Here is a 23,524-nt window from a genome sequence, read left to right as displayed (position 1 = left end):
CACAGGGTGATACAGGGTCACGCAAGGCGATACAGGGTCACACAGGGTGATACAGGGTCACAGGGCGATACAGGGTCACAAGGTCAGGCTGACAGGACGAGAGGAGACAGATGTAGAGGTCAGCCTCTATAGTGACACTAATCCTTCCATTAATTCATATTGATAGCATTCTGATCAGCGTTATCAAAAACAATTCTCTAAACATCTGTCTGTCTACAATCATACACGCGTCCGTCCGTCCGTTGCCATGGGCTGGTCACCGCGGTGCTGGGTTGTTTCCGTAGCGATGACCTTGTTTCCATAGTGATAGTTAGAGCCTGGCCTTGGGTTTCAGCAGCTCCTTCAGAGTGTCCAGATTCTCTCCCTCTGGGGCCGCAGGCCACGCACTGTGATCTAACCGCACGAGAGGGAGGTTATAACCTCACGTGTATAAAGTGAGTAACTGGGTGTGTTTGTACCTACCTGGTATTTCCCACATAGAGTGGTAAAGACTCTGTCCAGCGTCCACCCTCAGAGTGGCTCCAGAGATATAAGAAGCACCAGGAGACAGGAGGAAGCACACTGCTGGAGATATCTGAGAGAGAGAGAGAGAGGGAGAGACCGTCAGAACACAAAGAGAGAGAGAGAGGGAGAGACCGTCAGAACACAGAGGGATAGAGAGACCGTCAGAACACACAGAGAGAGAGAGAGAGAGAGAGGGGGAGAGAGAGAGGGAGAGACCGTCAGTACACAGAGAGAGGGAGAGAGAGAGACCGTCAGTACACAGAGAGAGGGAGAGAGGGAGAGACCGTCAGTACACAGAGAGAGAGAGAGAGAGAGAGACCGTCAGTACACAGAGAGAGAGAGAGAGAGAGACCGTCAGTACACAGAGAGAGAGAGAGAGAGACCGTCAGTACACAGAGAGAGAGAGAGAGAGAGAGAGAGAGAGAGAGAGCGGTCTGAAGCACTGTGCTGATGTGTAACTCTGTAATGTGTAAATGACGTACCTCCTCTGGGACTCCCAGTCTTTTAGCAGGGCTGAAGGGAATAGACATCTTAAACAGTGTCGGTCCAAACTCCTTATAGTTCTCAACGGCTGTCTTGGAGATGATGGTTCCCTGGAAGAGGTGACAGAGTGACTGGCTTGAAACCCGGGGGCTTCTGTGGCTAGGTACCATAAGACTGGGTTAGCCCACTGAGCTTAAGATAAGGCTTTGAGAGCTTGGGGAGCAAACAAGTCTTCAGGTCAGTCATACTGTCACACACACGTACGTACCGGTGCTATGGCGTTGACTCTGACTCCAGACACCGCCCATTCGATGGCCAGAGTCTTAGTTAGGTTGTCTACAGCGGCCCGCGCTGCTCCGGTATGACTGGCCAGAGACAACCCAGACGTCAGCGTGAGGTCCCCTCAGTAAGGTAGGTAGGTAGGTAGGTAGGTAGGTAGGGTGTAGAGGTGGTAGTAGGTAGGTAGGTAGGTAGGTAGGTAGGTAGGTAGGTAGGTGTGTAGAGGTGGTGGTAGTAGGTAGGTAGGTAGGTAGGTAGGTAGGGTGTAGAGGTGGTAGTAGGTAGGTAGGGTAGGTAGGTAGGTAGGTAGGTAGGTAGGTAGGGTGTAGAGGTGGTAGTAGGTAGGTAGGTAGGTAGGTGGTAGGTAGGTAGGTAGGTAGGTAGGTAGGTAGGTAGGGTGTAGAGGTGGTGGTAGGTAGGTAGGTAGGTAGGGTGTAGAGGTGGTAGTAGGTAGGTAGGTAGGTAGGGTGTAGAGGTGGAGTAGGTAGGTAGGTAGGTAGGTAGGTAGGGTGTAGAGGTGGTAGGTAGGTAGGTAGGTAGGTAGGGTGTAGAGGTGGTGGTAGGTAGGTAGGTAGTAGAGGTGTAGAGGTGGTAGGTAGGTAGGTAGGTAGGGTGTAGAGGTGGTAGTAGGTAGGTAGGTAGGTAGGGTGTAGAGGTGGTAGGTAGGTAGGTAGTGGGTAGGTAGGTAGGTAGGTAGGTAGGTAGGGTGTAGAGGTGGTAGTAGGTAGGTAGGTAGGTAGGGTGTAGAGGTGGTAGTAGGTAGGTAGGGTGTAGAGGTGGTAGTAGGTAGGTAGGTAGGTAGGTAGGGTGTAGAGGTGGTAGGTAGGTAGGTAGGTAGGGTGTAGAGGTGGTGGTAGGTAGGTAGGGGTGTAGAGGTGGTGGTAGGTAGGTAGGTAGGTAGGTAGGTAGGGGTGTAGAGGTGGTAGTAGGTAGGTAGGGTGTAGAGGTGGTAGTAGGTAGGTAGGTAGGTGGTAGGTAGGTAGGTAGGGTGTAGAGGTGGTGGTAGGTAGGTAGGTAGGTAGGTAGGGTGTAGAGGTGGAAATAGGTTGGTAGGTAGGTAGGTAGGTAGGTGGTAGGTGGTAGAGGTGGTAGTAGGTAGGTAGGGTGTAGAGGTGGTAGGTAGGTAGGTAGGTAGGTAGGGTGTAGAGGTGGTAGGTAGGTAGGGTAGGTAGGTAGGTAGGTAGGTAGGTAGGTAGGTAGGTAGAGGGTGTAGAGGTGGTAGGTAGGTAGGTAGGAAGGTAGGGTGTAGAGGTGGTAGTAGGTGGGTGGGTAGGTGGGTGGTGTGTGAGTTGGTAGTAGGTAGGTGGGTAGGTGGGGTGGTGGTGGTGGGTGTAGATGGGTGGGGTGGGTGGGTGGTGGGTGGGTGGGGTGTGGGGTGGTGGTGGGTGGGTGGGTAGGTGGGTGGGTGGGTGGTGTGTGGGGTGGTGGTGGGAGGTGGGTGGGTGGGTGGGTGGGTGGGTGGGTGGGTGGGTGGGTGGGTGGGTGGGTGGGTGGGGTGTGGGGTGGTGGTGGGTGGTGGGTGGTGGGTGGGTGGGTGGGTGGGGTAGGTAGGTGGTAGTAGGTGGTGGGTGGGTAGGTGGGTGGGTGTAGGTGGTGGTAGGTAGGTGGGTAGGTAGGTAGGTAGGTGGGTAGGTAGGGTGTAGAGGTGGTGGTAGGTAGGTAGGTGGGTAGGGTGTAGAGGTGGTGGTAGGTAGGTAGGTGGTAGGGGGTGTAGAGTGGAGTAGGTAGGTGGTAGGGTGTAGAGGTGGTAGTAGGTAGGTAGGTGGTAGGTAGGAAGGGTGTAGAGGTGGTAGTAGGTAGGTAGGTAGGTGGTGGGTGTAGGGTGGTGGTAGGTAGGTAGGGTGTAGAGTGGTGGTAGGTAGGTAGGTAGGGTGTGAGGTGGTAGGTAGGTGGGTAGGTGGGTGGGGTGGAGGTGGTGGTAGGTAGGTAGGTGGGTGGGTAGGTGTGGGGTGGGTAGGTGGTGGTAGGTGGGTGGGTGGGGTGTGTGTAGGGTGGTGGTAGGTAGGTAGGTAGGTAGGTAGGTAGGGTGTAGAGGTGGTAGTAGGTAGGTAGGTAGGGTGTAGAGGTGGTAGTAGGTAGGTAGGTAGGTAGGTAGGGTGTAGAGGTGGTAGTAGGTAGGTAGGTAGGGTGTAGAGGTGGTAGTAGGTAGGTAGGTAGGTAGGTAGGTAGGTAGGTAGGTAGGTAGGGTGTAGAGGTGGTAGTAGGTAGGTAGTGTGTAGAGGTGGTGGTAGGTAGGTAGGTAGGTAGGTAGGTAGGTAGGTAGGTAGGTAGGTAGTGTGTAGAGGTGGTAGGTAGGTAGGTAGGGTGTAGAGTTGGTGGTAGGTAGGTAGGGTGTAGAGTTGGTGGTAGGTAGGGAGGTAGGTAGGTAGGTAGGTAGGTGTGTAGGGTGGTGTGGATAGGTAGGTAGGTGGGTAGGTGGGTGGGGTGTAGAGGTGGTAGTAGGTGGGTAGGGTGTAGTAGGTGGTAGGTAGGTAGGTAGGTAGGGTGTAGAGGTGGTAGGTGGGTAGGTAGGTGGGTAGGTGGGTGGTGGGTGGTAAGTGGGTGGGTAGGTAGGGTGGGTGGGTGGGTAGGTGTGAAGAGGGTGGTAGTAGGTAGGTAGGTAGGTAGGTAGTGTGTAGAGTTGGTAGTAGGTAGGTAGGTAGGGTGTAGAGGTGGTAGTAGGTAGGTAGATAGGAAAGTAGGTAGGTAGTGTGTAGAGTTAGTAGTAAGTAGGTAGGTAGGTAGGTAGGTAGTGTGTAGAGTTGGTGGTAGGTAGGTAGGTAGGTAGGTAGGGTGTAGAGGTGGTAGGTAGGTAGGTAGGTAGGTGTAGAGGTGGTAGGTAGGTAGGTAGGGTGTAGAGGTGGGTAGGTAGGTAGGGTGTAGAGGTGGTAGGTAGGTAGGGTGTAGAGGTGGTAGGTAGGTAGGTAGGTAGGGTGGTGGGTAGGTGGGTAGGTGGTGGGGTGTAGGGTGGTAGTGGGTAGGTGGGTAGGTGGTAGGTGGTGGGTAGGTGGGTAGGTAGGTAGAGGGTGGTGGTAGGTAGGTGGGTGGGTGGGGTGTGGGTGGTGTAGGTAGGTAGGTGGTAGGTAGGTAGGGTGTAGAGGTGGTAGTAGGTGGTGGGTAGGGTGGGTAGAGGTGGTAGTAGGTAGGTGGGTGGGTAGGTGGGTGGGGTGTAGTAGGTGGTAGTAGGTAGGTAGGGTGTAGTGGTGGTGGTAGGTGGTAGGTAGGTATGGGTAGGTAGTGGTAGTTAGATAGGTGGTAGGTAGGTGGGTAGGTGGTAGGTAGGTGGGTAGGTGGGTAGGTGGGTAGGTAGGTGGGGTAGGGTGGTAGTAGGTAGGGTAGTGTGTAGTGGTAGGTGGTAGGTAGGTAGGTAGGTGGGTAGTGTGTAGAGGTGGTGGGTAGGTAGGTAGGGTGTAGGTTGGTGGTAGGTAGGTAGGGTGTGAGTTGGTGGTAGGTAGGGAGGTAGGTAGGTGGGTAGGTAGGTAGGTAGGTAGGTGGGTGGTGTGTGGGGGTGGTGGTAGTAGGTAGGGTGAGGTGTGAAGGTAGGTAGGGTAGGTAGAGGTGGTAGGTAGGTAGGTAGGTGGTGTAGAGGTGGTAGGTAGGTGGGTGGTGGTAGGTAGGTGGTGGTGGGTAGGTGGGTAGGGTGGTAGGTGGTGGGTGGGTAGGGTGGTGGGTAGGTAGGGTGGTGGGTAGGTGGGTAGGTAGGTAGGTAGGTAGGTAAGTGGGTGTAGAGTTGGTAGTAGGTAGGTAGGTAGGTAGGGTAGGTAGGTGGTAGGTAGGTAGGTGGATAGGAAAGTAGGTAGGTAGTGTGTAGAGTTAGTAGTAAGTAGGTAGGTAGGTAGGTGGGTGGTGTGTAGAGTTGGTGGTAGGTAGGTAGGTAGGTAGGGTGTGGGTAGGTGGTGGGTAGGTGGGTAGGTGGGTAAGGGTGTAGAGGTGGTGGTAGGTAGGTAGGTGTAGAGGTGGTAGGTGGTAGGTGGGTAGAGGTGGTAGGTAGGTAGGTAGGTAGGGTGGGTAGAGGTGGTAGGTAGGTGGGTGGTAGGTAGGTGGTAGGTGGGTAGGTAGGTAGGTGGGTGGGTGAGGTGGTAGGTGGGTAGGTAGGTGGGTAGGGTGTAGGTGGTGGTAGGTGGGTAGGTAGGTAGGTGGTGGTAGGTAGGTAGGTAGGTAGGGGTGTAGGGTGGGTAGGTAAGTGTAGGTGGGTGGGTAGGTAGGGTGTAGTGTGGTAGGTGGGTGGGTGGGTAGGTGGGTAGGTGGTAGGTAGGTAGGGGTGGGTGGGTAGGTGGTGGTAGGTAGTGGGTAGGTGGGTGGTGGTAAGTAGGTAGGTGGGTAGGTGGGTAGGGTGTAGGGTGGTAGTAGGTAGGTGGGTGGGTGGGTGGTGTGTAGGTTGGTAGGTAGGTAGGTGGGGGGTAGGGTGTAGAGGTGGTGAGTAGGTAGGTAGATAGGAAAGTAGGTGGGTAGTGTGTAGAGGTAGTAGTAAGTGGTGGGTAGGTAGGTGGGTAGTGTGTGAGTTGGTGGTAGGTAGGTAGGTGGGTGTAGAGGTGGTAGGTAGGTAGGTGGTAGGGTAGGTGGTAGGTAGGTAGGTGGGTGTAGAGGTGGTAGGTGGGTAGGTGGGTAGGGTGTAGAGGTGGGTAGGTGGGTAGGTGGGTAGGGTTGGGGTGGTGGTAGGTAGGTAGGTAGGTAGGTAGGTGGGTAGGTGGGTGGGTAGGGTGTAGGGTGGTGGTAGGTGGGTAGGTAGGTGGGTAGGGTGGAGTGGTAGGTAGGTATGTAGGTGGGTGGTGGGTAGGTGGTGGGTGGGGTGTGTGGGTGTAGTAGGTAGGTGGTAGGTGGGTAGGGTGTAGGTGTGGTAGGTAGGTGGTGGATAGGTAGGTGTAGGGGTGGTGGTGTGGTGGGTAGGTGGTGGGTGGGGTGTAGGTAGGTAGGTGGTGGTGGTAGGTGGGTAGGTGGTGGGTGTAGGGTGGTAAGTGGGGTGTGGGTGGTAGGTGGGTAGGTGTGGGTGGTAGGTAGGTGGTGGGTAGGTGGGTAGGTGGGTAGGGTGTAGAGGTGGTGGTAGGTGGTAGGTGGGTAGGGGGTAGAGGTGGTAGGTAGGTAGGTAGGTGTAGAGGTGGTAGGTGGTGGGTGGGTAGGTGGGTGGTGTGTGGGTGGGTGGGTGGGTAGGTGGGTGGGTGGGTGGGTGGTGGGTAGGTGGGTGGTGGTGTAGGTAGGTAGGTGGTAGGTGGTGGTGGGTGTGGGTAGGGTAGGTGGGTGGGTGGGTGGGTGGTGTGGGTGGGTGGGTAGGTGGGTGGGTGTGGGTGGTAGGTAGAGATAGGTGGGTAGGTAGGTAGGGTGTAGAGGTGGTAGGTAGGTGGGTAGGTAGGTAGTGTGTAGGTGGTAGTAGGTAGGTAGGTAGGTGGGTAGGTGTAGGTGGGTAGGTAGGTAGTGGGTAGGTGGGTAGGTGGTAGGTAGGGTGTAGGTAGGTGGTGGTAGGTAGGTGGTAGGGGTAGGTGGGTAAGTGGATGGTGGGTGGTGTGGTAGGTAGGTAGGTGGGTGTAGGTGGGTAGGTAGGTAGGTGGTGGTAGGTAGGTAGGTAGGTGTGGATAGGTGGGGTAGGTGGTGGGTGGAGGTGGGTAGGTAGGTAGGTAGGTAGGTGGGTAGGTAGGTGTAGGTGGTAGGTAGGTAGGTAGGGTGGTGGTAGGTGGGTAGGGTGTAGTAGGTAGGTAGGTAGGTAGGTAGGTAGGTGGGTAGTAGTAGGTAGGTAGGTAGGTGGGTGGGTGTAGGGTATGGGTGGGTAGTAGTGGGTAGGTGGTGTGTAGGTAGGTAGGTAGGTAGGTAGGTAGGTGGTAGTAGGTAGTAAGTGGGTAGGTGGTGTAGGTGGGTAGGTGGTGTAGGTAGGTGTAGAGTGGTGGTAGGTAGGTAGGTAGGTAGGTAGGTGGGTAGAGTGGTGTAGGTAGGTAGGTAGGTAGGTAGGTGGGTGGTGGTAGGTAGGTAGGTAGTGGAGGTAGGTAGGTGGGTAGGTGGGTAGAGTTAGGTAGGTAGGTAGGTAGGGTAGGTGGGTGGGTAGGGTGGGTAGGTGGGTAGGTAGGTAGGGTGGGGTGTGGGTGGGTGGGTGGGTAGGTGGTAGTGGGTAGGTAGGTAGAGGTGGTAGGTGGGTAGGTAGGTAGGTAGGTAGGTGGGGGGTAGGTGGGTAGGTGGGTAGGTAGGTGGGTGTGGTAAGTGGGTAGGTAGGTGGGGGTGGGTAGGTAGGTGGGTAGGTGGGGTGGGTGGTGGGTAGGTGTAGGTAGGTAAGTGGTAGGTGGTGGTAGGTAGGTGGTGGGTAGGTAGGTAGGGTGTAGAGGTGGTAGGTAGGTAGGTGTAGGGTGTAGAGGTGTGGGTAGGATAGGTGGTAGGTAGGTGGTGGAGGTAGGGTGGTAGGGTGTGAGAGGTGGTGGGTAGGTGGGTAGGTGGGTAGGTGGGTAGGTAGGTGGTAGGTAGGTAGGTAGGGTGTAGTGATGGTAGGTAGGTAGGTGGGTAGGTAGGTGTAGAGGTGGTGGTAAGGGTGGTGGTGGGAGGTGGTAGGTAGGTAGGTAGGTGGAGGTGGTAGGTAGGTAGGTAGGTAGGTAGGTGTAGGGTGGTAGGTAGGGGTGTAGAGGTGGTAGGTAGGTAGGTAGGTAGGTAGGTAGGTAGGAGGTAGGGTTAGGTAGGTAGGTGGGTGTGGGTGGTAGTAGATGTGGTGGTAGGTGGGTGTAGGGTGGTGTAGGTGGTAAAGGTAGGGTGTAGGGTGGTGGTGGTAGGTAGGTAGGTAGGTGGGTAGGTGGGTGTAGGGTAGGTGGTAGTGTGGTAGGTAGGTGGGTGGTGTAGGGTGGGTGTAGGTGGGTGGGTAGGGTGTAGGGTGGGTGGTGGGTGGGTGGGTGGGGTGTGGTGGTGGTGGGGTGTGGTGGGTGGTGGGTGGGTGGGTTAGGTAGGTGGGTGGGTGTAGAGGTAGGTAGGTGGGTAGGTAGGGGGGTAGGTGGTGGGTGGTGTAGGTGTGGGGTGGTAGTGGTGGGTAGGGTGGTGGGTAGGTAGGTAGGGTGTGGGTGGTAGGTAGGTAGGTAGGTAGGTAGGTAGGTGTAGGGTGGGTAGGTAGGTAGGGTAGAGTGGTAGTAGGTAGGTAGGTAGGTAGGTAGGTAGGTAGGTGGGGTGTAGAGGTGGTGGGTAGGTAGGTGGTGGGTGGGTAGGTAGGGTGTAGGTGGTAGTAGTAGGGGTAGGTAGGTAGGTAGGTGGGGTGTAGAGGTGTAGGTAGGTAGGTAGGTGTAGAGTGGGTAGGGTGATAGGGTAGGTGGGTAGGTGTAGGTGTAGTGGGTAGGTAGGGTGGGTAGGTAGTGGGTGGGTGGGTGGTGGTGGGTTGGTGGGTAGGTAGGTGGGTGGGTGTAGGTGGTGGTGGGTAGGTAGGTAGGTAGGTAGGGTAGGTGGGTGTAGAGGTGTAGGTAGGTAGGTAGGTGGTAGTGGTAGGTAGGTAGGTGTAGGGTGGTAGGTAGGTAGGTAGGTGGTAGGGTAGGTAGGGTAGTAGGTAGGTAGGTGTGGTAGGTAGGTAGGGTGGGTAGGTAGGTAGGTGGGTAGGTGGTGTGTAGAGTTGGTGGTAGGTAGGTAGGTAGGTAGGTGGGTAGGTGTGGAGGTGGTGTAGGTGGGTGGGTAGGTGAGGTGGGTAGTGGTGGGTTAGGTGGGTAGGTGGGTAGGTGGTAGTGGGTAGGTAGGTGGTAGGTAGGTAGGTAGGGTAGGTGGTAGTAGGTAGGTAGGTAGGTAGGTAGGTGTAGGTGGTAGTAGGTAGGTAGGTAGGTAGGGTGTAGGTAGGTAGGTAGGTAGGTGGGTGGGTAGGTGGGTGGGGTGTGTGGGTAGGTGGGTAGGTAGTGTGGGTGGGTGGTGGGTGGGTAGGTGGGTGGGTAGGGTGGGTGGGTAGGTGGGTAGGTGGTGTGTGGGTGTTGGTGGTGGGTAGGTAGGTAGGTGGGTGGGTAGTGTGTAGGTGTAGGGGTAGGTAGGTAGTGGGTAGGTAGGTGGGTGGGTGGGTGGTGTTAGGTAGTAGGTAGGTAGGTAGGTGGGTGGTAGGTGTGTAGAGTTGGTAGTGGTGGGTAGGTGTAGGTGGTAGTAGGTGGGTGGTGTGTAGAGTTGGTAGTAGGTAGGTAGGTGGGTAGGTAGGTGGGAGTGTGGTGGTAGGTGGTGTGTAGGTAGGTAGGTGGTAGAGTTGGTGGTAGGTAGGTAGGTAGGTGGGTGGGTGAGTTAGGTAGTAGGTAGGTAGGTAGGTGTGGGTAGGTTGGTGGTAGTGGGTGGTGGGTGGGTGGGTGGTGTGTAGAGTGGTGAGTGGTAGGTAGGTAGGTAGGGTAGGTTTTTGGGTGGTAGGTAGGTAGGTAGGTGGGTGGTGGGTTGGTAGGTAGGTAGTAGGTAGGTGGTAGAGTAGGTGTAGGGTAGTGGGTAGGTAGGTAGGTAGGTGGGTAGGTGTTAGTAGGTAGGTGGTAGGTAGGGTAGGGTGGGTGGTAGGTGGTGGTGGGTGGGGGTGGTAGGTAGGTGAGTAGGTAGGGTGTAGGGGTGGTAGGTAGGTAGGTAGGTACAGTGTAGGTGGGTTGGTGAACTAGGTGGGTGGGTGGGTGCCTTTTGCCACATTTCAGGCTTCAAACATAAAGATATAAAACTGTATTTTTGTGAAGAATCAACAACAAGTGGGACACAATCATGAAGTGGAACGACATTTATTGGATATTTCAAACTTTTTTAACAAATCAAAAACTGAAAAATTGGTGCGTGCAAAATTATTCAGCCCCCTTAAGTTAATACTTTGTAGCGCCACCTTTTGCTGCGATTACAGCTGTAAGTCGCTTGGGGTATGTCTATCAGTTTTGCACATCGAGAGACTGACATTTTTTCCCATTCCTCCTTGCAAAACAGCAGGTAGGTAGGGTGTAGAGGTGGTAGTAGGTAGGTAGGTAGGTAGGGTGTAGAGGTGGTAGTAGGTAGGTAGGTAGGTAGGTAGGGTGTAGAGGTGGTGGTAGGTAGTAGATAGGTAGGTAGGTAGGTAGGTAGGTAGGTGGTAGGTAGGTAGGTAGGTAGGGTGTAGAGGTGGTAGTAGGTAGGTAGGTAGTGTGTAGAGTTGGTAGTAGGTAGATAGGAAAGTAGGTAGGTAGTGTGTAGAGTTAGTAGTAAGTAGGTAGGTAGGTAGTGTGTAGAGTTGGTGGTAGGTAGGTAGGTAGGTAGGTAGGTAGGTAGGTAGGTAGGTAGTTAGGTAGGTAGGTGGTAGGTAGGTAGGTAGAGTTAGTAGTAGGTAGGTAGGTAGGTAGGTAGGTGGGTAGGTAGGTAGGTAGGGGTGGGTGGTGTGTGGAGTTGGTAGTAGGTAGGTAGGGTAGGTAGGTGGGTGGTGTGTGAGTTGGTAGTAGGCAGGTAGGTAGGTGGGTAGGTGGGTGAGGTGGGGTTAGGTAGGGTGTAGGTAGGTAGGTAGGTAGGGTTTAGAGTTGGTAGTAGGTAGGTAGGTAGGTAGGTAGGTAGGTAGGTAGTGTGTAGAGTTGGTAGTAGGTAGGTAGGTAGGTAGGTAGGTAGGTAGGTAGGTAGGTAGTGTGTAGAGTTGGTAGTAGGTAGATAGGAAGGTAGGTAGGTAGTGTGTAGAGTTAGTAGTAGGTAGGTAGGTAGGTAGGTAGGTAGTGTGTAGAGTTGGTGGTAGGTAGGTAGGTAGGTAGGTAGGTAGGTAGGTAGAGTTAGTAGTAGGTAGGTAGGTAGGTAGGTAGGTGTAGAGTTGGTAGTAGGTAGGTAGGTAGGTAGGTAGGTAGGTAGTGTGTAGAGTTGGTAGTAGGTAGATAGGAAAGTAGGTAGGTAGTGTGTAGAGTTAGTAGTAGGTAGGTAGGTAGGTAGGTAGGTAGTGTGTAGAGTTGGTGGTAGGTAGGTAGGTAGGTAGGTAGGTAGGTAGGTAGGTAGGTAGGTAGGTAGGTAGGTAGGTAGGTAGGTAGGTAGGTAGTGTGTAGAGTTAGTAGTAGGTAGGTAGGTAGGTAGGTAGGTAGGTAGGTAGTGTGTAGAGTTGGTGGTAGGTAGGTAGGTAGTGTGTAGAGTTAGTAGTAGGTAGGTAGGTAGGTAGGTAGTGTGTAGAGTTGGTGGTAGGTAGGTAGGTAGGTAGGTAGGTAGTGTGTAGAGTTAGTAGTAAGTAGGTAGGTAGGTAGGTAGGTAGGTAGGTAGGTAGGTAGGGTGTAGAGTTAGTAGTAGGTAGGTAGGTAGGTAGTGTGTAGAGTTGGTGGTAGTAGGTAGGTAGGTAGGTAGGTAGTGTTGTAGACTCACGCCATGCCTGGGAAGCCCTTCCACATATCAGCGATGATGTTGACGATCACTCCTCCGTTCTCCTTCATCCATGCAGCATACACTAGGAAAACACACAGCATGTTACACACACACACACACACACACACACACACACATACACACACACACACACACACACACACACACACACACACACACCTACCTTCCTTGCAGCAGTGGAAGGTTCCTGTGAGGTTGGTGTCTATGACGGCCTTCCAGCCCTTAGATGAGGTGTGTTCTGCTGGGCTGCTGAACTGACCTCCACCATTATTTACCAGGTAGTCTATCCGACCATACTGCTGCAACACTGACCCCACCAGAGACTTCACCTACAGCCAGGCACACAGAAGAGGTTTCCTTTGATACACCACTACTACTACCTACCTACCTACCTACTACTACCTCTACACACTACCTCTACAACACTGACCCCACCAGAGACTTCACCTACAGCCAGGCACACAGAAGAGGTTTCCTTTGATACACCACTACTACTACTACCTACCTACCTACTACTACCTCTACACACTACCTCTACAACACTGACCCCACCAGAGACTTCACCTACAGCCAGGCACACAGAAGAGGTTTCCTTTGATACCCCACTACTACTACCTACCTACCTACCTACTACTACCTCTACTACTACAACACTGACCCCACCAGAGACTTCACCTACAGCCAGGCACACAGAAGAGGTTTCCTTTGATACACCACTACTACTACCTACTACTAACTCTACACACTACCTCTACACACTACCTCTACAACACTGACCCCACCAGAGACTTCACCTACAGCCACACACACAGAAGAGGTTTCCTTTGATACCCCATGGGGTTGGTACCCCTTCCTCCATGTGGAAGTTACAGGATGCTGTGTTGACCTACCTCCTCCTCGTTGCGTATGTTACAGACTACAGGGGTAACAGGATGCTGGGTTGACCTACCTCCTCCTCGTTGCGTATGTTACAGACTACAGGGGTAACAGGATGCTGGGTTGACCTACCTCCTCCTCGTTGCGTATGTTACAGACTACAGGGGTAACAGGATGCTGGGTTGACCTACCTCCTCCTCGTTGCGTATGTTACAGACTATAGGGGTAACAGGATGCTGGGTTGACCTACCTCCTCCTCGTTGCGTATGTTACAGACTACAGGGGTAACAGGATGCTGGGTTGACCTACCTCCTCCTCGTTGCGTATGTTACAGACTATAGGGGTAACAGGATGCTGGGTTGACCTACCTCCTCCTCGTTGCGTATGTTACAGACTACAGGGGTAACAGGATGCTGGGTTGACCTACCTCCTCCTCGTTGCGTATGTTACAGACTACAGGGGTAACAGGATGCTGGGTTGACCTACCTCCTCCTCGTTGCGTATGTTACAGACTATAGGGGTAACAGGATGCTGGGTTGACCTACCTCCTCCTCGTTGCGTATGTTACAGACTATAGGGGTAACAGGATGCTGGGTTGACCTACCTCCTCCTCGTTGCGTATGTTACAGACTATAGGGGTAACAGGATGCTGGGTTGACCTACCTCCTCCTCGTTGCGTATGTTACAGACTATAGGGGTGATGGAGGCAGGACTAGACTCAGGGATACTCTGTCTCAGCTCTTCAGCTGCAGCCTCCAGCCTCTCCAACTTCCTACTGGAGATCACCACGTTACAACCTGACAGAGAGACATATGATCACCACGTTACAACCTGACAGAGAGACATATGATCACCACGTTACAACCTGACAGAGACATATGATCACCACGTTACAACCTGACACACAGAGACATATGATCACCACGTTACAACCTGACAGAGACATATGATCACCACGTTACAACCTGACACAGAGACATATGATCACCACGTTACAACCTGACAGAGACATATGATCACCACGTTACAACCTGACAGAGACATATGATCACCACGTTACAACCTGACACACAGAGACATATGATCACCACGTTACAACCTGACATATGATCACCACGTTACAACCTGACAGAGACATATGATCACCACGTTACAACCTGACAGAGACATATGATCACCACGTTACAACCTGACAGAGACATATGATCACCACGTTACAACCTGACAGAGACATATGATCACCACATTACAACCTGACACAGAGACATATGATCACCACGTTACAACCTGACAGAGACATATGATCACCACGTTACAACCTGACACAGAGACATATGATCACCACGTTACAACCTGACATATGATCACCACGTTACAACCTGACAGAGACATATGATCACCACGTTACAACCTGACAGAGACATATGATCACCACATTACAACCTGACACAGAGACATATGATCACCACGTTACAACCTGACAGAGACATATGATCACCACGTTACAACCTGACACAGAGACATATGATCACCACGTTACAACCTGACAGAGACATATGATCACCACGTTACAACCTGACAGAGACATATGATCACCACGTTACAACCTGACATATGATCACCACATTACAACCTGACAGAGACATATGATCACCACGTTACAACCTGACACAGAGACATATGATCACCACGTTACAACCTGACAGAGACATATGATCACCACGTTACAACGTGACATATGATCACCACGTTACAACCTGACACAGAGACATATGATCACCACGTTACAACCTGACACAGAGACATATGATCACCACGTTACAACCTGACAGAGACATATGATCACCACGTTACAACCTGACACAGAGACATATGATCACCACGTTACAACCTGACACAGAGACATATGATCACCACGTTACAACCTGACAGAGACATATGATCACCACGTTACAACCTAACACACAGAGACATATGATCACCACGTTACAACCTGACACAGAGACATATGATCACCACGTTACAACCTGACACAGAGACATATGATCACCACGTTACAACCTGACAGAGAGACATATGATCACCACGTTACAACCTGACAGAGAGACATATGATCACCACGTTACAACCTGACACAGAGACATATGATCACCACGTTACAACCTGACATATGATCACCACGTTACAACCTGACACAGAGACATATGATCACCACATTACAACCTGACAGAGACATATGATCACCACATTACAACCTGACACAGAGAGACATATGATCACCACGTTACAACCTGACACACAGAGACATATGATCACCACGTTACAACCTGACATATGATCACCACATTACAACCTGACAGAGACATATGATCACCACATTACAACCTGACAGAGACATATGATCACCACGTTACAACCTGACACACAGAGACATATGATCACCACGTTACAACCTGACATATGATCACCACGTTACAACCTGACACACAGAGACATATGATCACCACGTTACAACCTGACACAGAGACATATGATCACCACGTTACAACCTGACACAGAGACATATGATCACCACGTTACAACCTGACAGAGAGACATATGATCACCACGTTACAACCTGACACAGAGACATATGATCACCACATTACAACCTGACATATGATCACCACGTTACAACCTGACAGAGACATATGATCACCACATTACAACCTGACAGAGACATATGATCACCACGTTACAATCTAACACACAGAGACATATGATCACCACGTTACAACCTGACAGAGACATATGATCACCACGTTACAACCTGACAGAGACATATGATCACCACGTTACAACCTGACACAGAGACATATGATCACCACGTTACAACCTGACACAGAGACATATGATCACCACATTACAACCTGACAGAGACATATGATCACCACATTACAACCTGACACACAGAGACATATGATCACCACGTTACAACCTGACATATGATCACCACGTTACAACCTGACAGAGACATATGATCACCACGTTACAACCTGACATATGATCACCACGTTACAACCTGACAGAGACATATGATCACCACGTTACAACCTGACAGAGACATATGATCACCACATTACAACCTGACACAGAGACATATGATCACCACGTTACAACCTGACACACAGAGACATATGATCACCACGTTACAACCTGACATATGATCACCACGTTACAACCTGACACAGAGACATATGATCACCACATTACAACCTGACACAGAGACATATGATCACCACGTTACAACCTGACACACAGAGACATATGATCACCACGTTACAACCTGACATATGATCACCACGTTACAACCTGACACAGAGACATATGATCACCACGTTACAACCTGACAGAGACATATGATCACCACGTTACAACCTGACAGAGACATATGATCACCACGTTACAACCTGACATATGATCACCACGTTACAACCTGACATATGATCACCACGTTACAACCTGACACACAGAGACATATGATCACCACGTTACAACCTGACATATGATCACCACGTTACAACCTGACACAGAGACATATGATCACCACGTTACAACCTGACAGAGAGACATATGATCACCACGTTACAACCTGACACACAGAGACATATGATCACCACGTTACAACCTGACACAGAGACATATGATCACCACGTTACAACCTGACATATGATCACCACGTTACAACCTGACACAGAGACATATGATCACCACGTTACAACCTGACAGAGAGACATATGATCACCACGTTACAACCTGACACAGAGACATATGATCACCACGTTACAACCTGACACACAGAGACATATGATCACCACGTTACAACCTGACATATGATCACCACGTTACAACCTGACACAGAGACATATGATCACCACGTTACAACCTGACACAGAGACATATGATCACCACGTTACAACCTGACAGAGAGACATATGATCACCACATTACAACCTGACAGAGAGACATATGATCACCACGTTACAACCTGACATATGATCACCACATTACAACCTGACAGAGACACACAGAGACACACAGAGACACACAGAGACATATGATCACCACATTACAACCTGACACACAGAGACATATGATCACCACGTTACAACCTGACACAGAGACATATGATCACCACGTTACAACCTGACACAGAGACATATGATCACCACGTTACAACCTGACATATGATCACCACGTTACAACCTGACACACAGAGACATATGATCACCACGTTACAACCTGACAGAGACATATGATCACCACATTACAACCTGACACAGAGACATATGATCAGTGCCAATGGTATTCACACATGGAGCTGCTACTAGAACTCAGTGCCAATGGTATTCACACATGGAGCTGCTACTAGAACTCTGTGCCAATGGTATTCACACATGGAGCTGCTACTAGAACTCTGTGCCAATGGTATTCACACATGGAGCTGCTACTAGAACTCCTTGCCAATGGTATTCACACATGGAGCTGCTACTAGAACTCCTTGCCAATGGTATTCACACATGGAGCTGCTACTAGAACTCAGTGCCAATGGTATTCACACATGGAGCTGCTACTAGAACTCTGTGCCAATGGTATTCACACATGGAGCTGCTACTAGAACTCTGTGCCAATGGTATTCACACATGGAGCTGCTACTAGAACTCAGTGCCAATGGTATTCACACATGGAGCTGCTACTAGAACTCTGTGCCAATGGTATTCACACATGGAGCTGCTACTAGAACTCCTTGCCAATGGTATTCACACATGGAGCTGCTACTAGAACTCAGTGCCAATGGTATTCACACATGGAGCTGCTACTAGAACTCTGTGCCAATGGTATTCACACATGGAGCTGCTACTAGAACTCCTTGCCAATGGTATTCACACATGGAGCTGCTACTAGAACTCCTTGCCAATGGTATTCACACATGGAGCTGCTACTAGAACTCCTTGCCAATGGTATTCACACATGGAGCTGCTACTAGAACTCAGTGCCAATGGTATTCACACATGGAGCTGCTACTAGAACTCCTTGCCAATGGTATTCACACATGGAGCTGCTACTAGAACTCCTTGCCAATGGTATTCACACATGGAGCTGCTACTAGAACTCCTTGCCAATGGTATTCACACATGGAGCTGCTACTAGAACTCTGTGCCAATGGTATTCACACATGGAGCTGCTACTAGAACTCTGTGCCAATGGTATTCACACATGGAGCTGCTACTAGAACTCCTTGCCAATGGTATTCACACATGGAGCTGCTACTAGAACTCAGTGCCAATGGTATTCACACATGGAGCTGCTACTAGAACTCCTTGCCAATGTAATATTGTCTTTTGAACAGAGATCAGTGTATCTCGGACAGCCATTTCTTAAAGTATTGGTGTCGGACCTGTTAGTGGTCAGTGCACATGTATAATTGTTTCGTTAAATTACTCTAATTGATTTGGCCAAGTGCATCTGGTGACAGGGTGGCAGGGTGACAGGGAGACAGGGTGGCAGGGTGACAGGGTGGCAGGGAGACAGGGTGACAGGGTGGCAGGGAGACAGGGAGACAGGGTGGCAGGGTGACAGGGAGACAGGGTGACAGGGAGACAGGGTGACAGGGAGACAGGGTGGCAGGGTGACAGGGTGGCAGGGAGACAGGGTGACAGGGTGGCAGGGAGACAGGGTGGCAGGGTGACAGGGTGGCAGGGTGGCAGGGAGACAGGGTGGCAGGGTGACAGGGAGACAGGGTGGCAGGGTGGCAGGGAGACAGGGTGGCAGGGTGACAGGGTGGCAGGGAGACAGGGTGGCAGGGTGACAGGGTGGCAGGGTGGCAGGGAGACAGGGTGGCAGGGAGACAGGGTGGCAGGGAGACAGGGTGGCAGGGTGGCAGGGAGACAGGGTGGCAGGGTGGCAGGGAGACAGGGTGGCAGGGAGACAGGGTGACAGGGTGGCAGGGAGACAGGGTGGCAGGGTGACAGGGTGGCAGGGAGACAGGGTGACAGGGTGGCAGGGAGACAGGGTGGCAGGGTGACAGGGAGACAGGGTGACAGGGTGGCAGGGAGACAGGGTGGCAGGGTGGCAGGGAGACAGGGTGGCAGGGTGACAGGGAGACAGGGTGGCAGGGAGACAGGGTGGCAGGGTGACAGGGTGGCAGGGAGACAGGGTGGCAGGGTGACAGGGTGGCAGGGTGGCAGGGAGACAGGGTGGCAGGGAGACAGGGTGGCAGGGAGACAGGGTGGCAGGGTGACAGGGTGGCAGGGTGACAGGGTGGCAGGGTGACAGGGTGACAGGGTGGCAGGGTGACAGGGTGGCAGGGTGGCAGGGAGACAGGGTGGCAGGGTGGCAGGGTGACAGGGAGACAGGGTGGCAGGGTGGCAGGGAGACAGGGTGGCAGGGTGACAGGGTGGCAGGGAGACAGGGTGGCAGGGTGGCAGGGTGGCAGGGAGACAGGGTGGCAGGGAGACAGGGTGGCAGGGAGACAGGGTGGCAGGGTGACAGGGTGGCAGGGTGACAGGGTGGCAGGGTGACAGGGTGACAGGGTGGCAGGGTGACAGGGTGGCAGGGTGGCAGGGAGACAGGGTGGCAGGGAGACAGGGAGATGCCGGTGCTTCCCGGTTTACCGGATCCTTTTTTCTGCCGTTTTGTTGAAGATCACTCGGTGACCCCCAAGACGCAGCGCTGTTGTCCAGGCAACAGATGACGTGATGTCCGTTACGGACTTGTCATTCCCACTCGCCGTCACTCACCGCGGTCATCAAATGGACTCAAACTAGCCACAAGTTCTGACTGAAACGCAAATACAGCGATAAGTTTCTCTCTCTCTTCCATACAAACTTACAACGAGGAGCGCCCACAATGTGTTTTGTGTGTGGAAGTGCTTAGTTCCCGCTCAGCCCAGTCAAAACTGTTCGCTGCTCTGGCCCCCCAATGGTGGAACAAACTCCCTCACGACGCCAGGACAGCGGAGTCAATCACCACCTTCCGGAGACACCTGAAACCCCACCTCTTTAAGGAATACCTAGGATAGGATAAAGTAATCGTTCTCACCCCCCTTAAAAGATTTAGATGCACTATTGTAAAGTGGCTGTTCCACTGGATGTCATAAGGTGAACGCACCAATTTGTAAGTCGCTCTGGATAAGAGCGTCTGCTAAATGACTTAAATGTAAATGTAATGAGACTCGCATAATGGTCAGAATTAAAAATATATATTGTATTTTAAACAGCAACAGTCTCCAAACCAGACTTTCTTTCAACAAGTGTGCTGCCATCCTGTTAGAAGGTAACAGATTATTTTATTACAATGGTTCAATTGGATTTGCATTGTGTTCAATGGTGTTATTTTGCCCCCTAGTGGCGCTTTCTGGTACTTAGAAAGACGATGCAAACAGGAAGTACAGAATTTGTTTTGCACGCATAGAAACAGCTACAAACAACGGTACGGTGCAGGTCTTTCAATGTAGTTATTTCTTGTCACGCTTCAGCCTTGGAAAAATATTTGTTTGTAAATTCGATTCAAGCATTTAGCTAATGATGATAATCTTGTTATTGATAGAGTTGCTTACATATCAATGTTGGTTGCATTTACTCACAAATTGCAATGCCTTTAATGTATGTCGTTAGCTGTATTACTTTGCTCATGCGTCATGCAAACGAATTGTAAAATATACAATACTGTAGTTTTGTTACTGTTTCTAGTGTAATATGCTTTGTTATTCTACATTATTAGAGTAATGAAAGGAGCCAATTACCATATGGTTAACAATTAGCTATATGGTTTGGCATCATGCCAGATGCATGGTACCTTAGCGCGTGCTTTGTATTTATGCAACTTCAAATGTTTAATGTACAGCTACAGTATGTCGGTGTGAATTGAACACTAATGTATATTCTTTTCTGTATTTTGCAGTTTCACAACATAAACGTTTTCAATATATTCATTCAAGAAAAGTCACGCCTTGGGAGTTTTATTGAAGACTTAGTTGTTAGCTATCTGTCTAGTTTTGCATGGCAACGCAACTCAAGGGCAGAATAACAATATGTTCTACAGTAAAGATGTACAGTTGGCCTGATAATTTTTCATCTGTACTGTTACTAAGGGTTGCACTATCAAAAAGCCTGTGTGTGTGTGTGTTCTGTTATTCATCTGTGTGATGTGATCAATCAGTTTATTCTAGTTCAGAATGAAAATGATTTGTTGCATTTTAGCAGCAACAGTTCCAACCTCGACTGATATGTCAGAGTGTTTTTAATGGGGGGAAATAAACATGAATACATATTCATATGAATATTTAATTTCATTGTTATTTGTTTTTGTCTATATTGCATTTGTTTGAGGCATAAGGGCAATGAAATATTAATAATATACCGATATGTATGTATAGTTGCATATTTTCCTAAGCATGGGTCCCAGGAAAACAGAGTTTCTCTGATCTAGGGTAAAGTTCACTCAGTGCTGCTATAACCTGGTTAGCGACTCCCTGCCTGTTTCTAAACGCTGACACACACAGAGTAATCGATACGTCTGAACACAACACACTACCTACCCAGCTTCAGCAGGTCGGAGGAGATGGCTTTACCGATTCCGGTGCCTCCTCCCGTTACCACCGCCACTTTGTGGTTGAACAGACCCGCTTTAAACACACCGGAGACGGCCATGTTTCTCCCTGCTTCTCGGTGCTAGTCACGCCTCTCCTTCCAGTTCTCTGCTGCCAATGACTGGAACGAACTACAAAAATCTCTGAAACTGGAAACACTTATCTCCCTCACTAGCTTTAAGCACCAACTGTCAGAGCAGCTCACAGATTACTGCACCTGTACATAGCCCACCTATAATTTATCCCAAACAACTACCTCTTTCCCTACTGTATTTAATTTATTTATTTTGCTCCTTTGCACCCCATTATTTTTATTTCTACTTTGCACATTCTTCTATTGCAAAACTACCATTTCAGTGTTTTACTTGCTATATTGTATTTACTTTGCCACCATGGCCTTTTTTGCCTTTACCTCCCTTATCTCACCTCATTTGCTCACATTGTATATAGACTTGTTTATACTGTATTATTGACTGTATGTTTGTTTTACTCCATGTGTAACTCTGTGTCGTTGTATCTGTCGAACTGCTTTGCTTTATCTTGGCCAGGTCGCAATTGTAAATGAGAACTTGTTCTCAACTTGTCTACCTGGTTAAATAAAGGTGAAATAAAATCAAATAAAATGTGATCTGTCGTGTTTTTGAGCGCCCTTGTGGCGCCCTCTCCAGGATACAGACGGTATTACAGCCAACTGATAATGTCCTTTAGTGATGGGCGTTCAGCCGGTATTAAAGCCGACTGATAATGTCCTTTAGTGATGGGCGTTCAGCCGACTGATAATGTCCTTTAGTGATGGGCGTTCAGCCGACTGATAATGTCCGTTAGTGATGGGCGTTCAGCCGACTGATAATGTCCTTTAGTGATGGGCGTTCAGCCGACTGATAATGTCCTTTAGTGATGGGCGTTCAGCCGACTGATAATGTCCTTTAGTGATGGGCGTTCAGCCAACTGATAATGTCCTTTAGTGATTGGCGTTCAGCCGGTATTAAAGCCAACTGATAATGTCCTTTAGTGATGGGCGTTCAGCCGGTATTAAAGCCAACTGATAATGTCCTTTAGTGATGGGCGTTCAGCCGACTGATAATGTCCTTTAGTGATGGGCGTTCAGCCGACTGATAATGTCCGTTAGTGATGGGCGTTCAGCCGACTGATAATGTCCTTTAGTGATGGGCGTTCAGCCGACTGATAATGTCCTTTAGTGATGGGCGTTCAGCCGACTGATAATGTCCTTTAGTGATGGGCGTTCAGCCAACTGATAATGTCCTTTAGTGATTGGCGTTCAGCCGGTATTAAAGCCAACTGATAATGTCCTTTAGTGATGGGCGTTCAGCCAACTGATAATGTCCTTTAGTGATTGGCGTTCAGCCGGTATTAAAGCCAACTGATAATGTCCTTTAGTGATTGGCGTTCAGCCGGTATTAAAGCCAACTGATAATGTCCTTTAGTGATTGGCGTTCAGCCGGTATTAAAGCCGACTGATAATGTCCTTTAGTGATGGGCGTTCAGCCGGTATTAAAGCCGACTGATAATGTCCTTTAGTGATGGGCGTTCAGCCGGTATTAAAGCCTACTGATAATGTCCTTTAGTGATGGGCGTGCAGCTGGTATTAAAGCCGACTGATAATGTCCTTTAGTGATGGGCGTGCAGCCGGTATTAAAGCCGACTGATAATGTCCTTTAGTGATGGGCGTTCAGCCGGTATTAAAGCCGACTGATAATGTCCTTTAGTGATGGGCGTTCAGCCGGTATTAAAGCCGACTGATAATGTCCTTTAGTGATGGGCGTGCAGCCGGTATTAAAGCCGACTGATAATGTCCTTTAGTGATGGGCGTTCAGCCAACTGATAATGTCCTTTAGTGATGGGCGTTCAGCCGACTGATAATGTCCTTTAGTGATGGGCGTTCAGCCGGTATTAAAGCCGACTGATAATGTCCTTTAGTGATGGGCGTTCAGCCGGTATTAAAGCCGACTGATAATGTCCTTTAGTGATGGGCGTTCAGCCGGTATTAAAGCCGACTGATAATGTCCTTTAGTGATGGGCGTTCAGCCGGTATTAAAGCCGACTGATAATGTCCTTTAGTGATGGGCGTTCAGCCGGTATTAAAGCCGACTGATAATGTCCTTTAGTGATGGGCGTTCAGCCGGTATTAAAGCCGACTGATAATGTCCTTTAGTGATGGGCGTTCCGGATCTGTTCAGTGAGCCGGTTCTTTTGGCTCCCAAACAAAATGTATTTTTTCAAGTCAAACAGTTTGCGAAAGTTTGACTATGATTGGTGTTAAAACAATTCAAATTAAATTATTAAATGAAATCATACTCCTCTTAACCACAATGTATTTAAAAATGCATTGGTTTGTTATGGAAAAGAATGCTATTAAATATTTGCATTTAAAGTTGAACTTTTTAATGTATATAAACAAAGTGAATATAAATGTAACAATTCAAAACTAATACAATCTGAAGAACATACAGATGAAGTCAGAAGTTTATATACACTTAGGTTGGAGTCATTAAAACTAGT

At 50.2% G+C, this 23,524-nt stretch overlaps 1 protein-coding gene and 1 long non-coding RNA gene across 2 annotated transcripts; one reads left to right on the top strand and one right to left on the bottom strand.

Annotated features, from left to right (window-relative positions):
- On the bottom strand, positions 1–21,133 carry pecr (peroxisomal trans-2-enoyl-CoA reductase). The gene is made up of 8 exons (XM_065013859.1): positions 20,954–21,133; positions 13,039–13,172; positions 11,663–11,828; positions 11,479–11,560; positions 1,256–1,352; positions 987–1,097; positions 463–574; positions 1–393 (listed from the first exon to the last, which is right to left on the bottom strand). Exons 1-8 carry the CDS (start codon positions 21,063–21,065, stop codon positions 311–313), a joined length of 897 nt encoding a protein of 298 aa, XP_064869931.1. The 5' UTR covers positions 21,066–21,133; the 3' UTR covers positions 1–310.
- LOC135565765 (uncharacterized) lies at positions 19,475–20,695 on the top strand. Its single transcript, XR_010461842.1, has 2 exons — positions 19,475–19,911; positions 20,317–20,695. It is a non-coding gene; the product is annotated as an uncharacterized LOC135565765 (long non-coding RNA).
- Positions 21,134–23,524: the final 2,391 nt, after the last annotated feature.

This window comes from Oncorhynchus nerka, linkage group LG9b (genome assembly GCF_034236695.1).
Source record: "Oncorhynchus nerka isolate Pitt River linkage group LG9b, Oner_Uvic_2.0, whole genome shotgun sequence".
NCBI lineage: Eukaryota > Metazoa > Chordata > Actinopteri > Salmoniformes > Salmonidae > Oncorhynchus > Oncorhynchus nerka.
The sequence above is the reverse complement of the archived record's forward strand: the minus strand, read 5'-3'. Positions and strand labels throughout refer to the sequence as shown.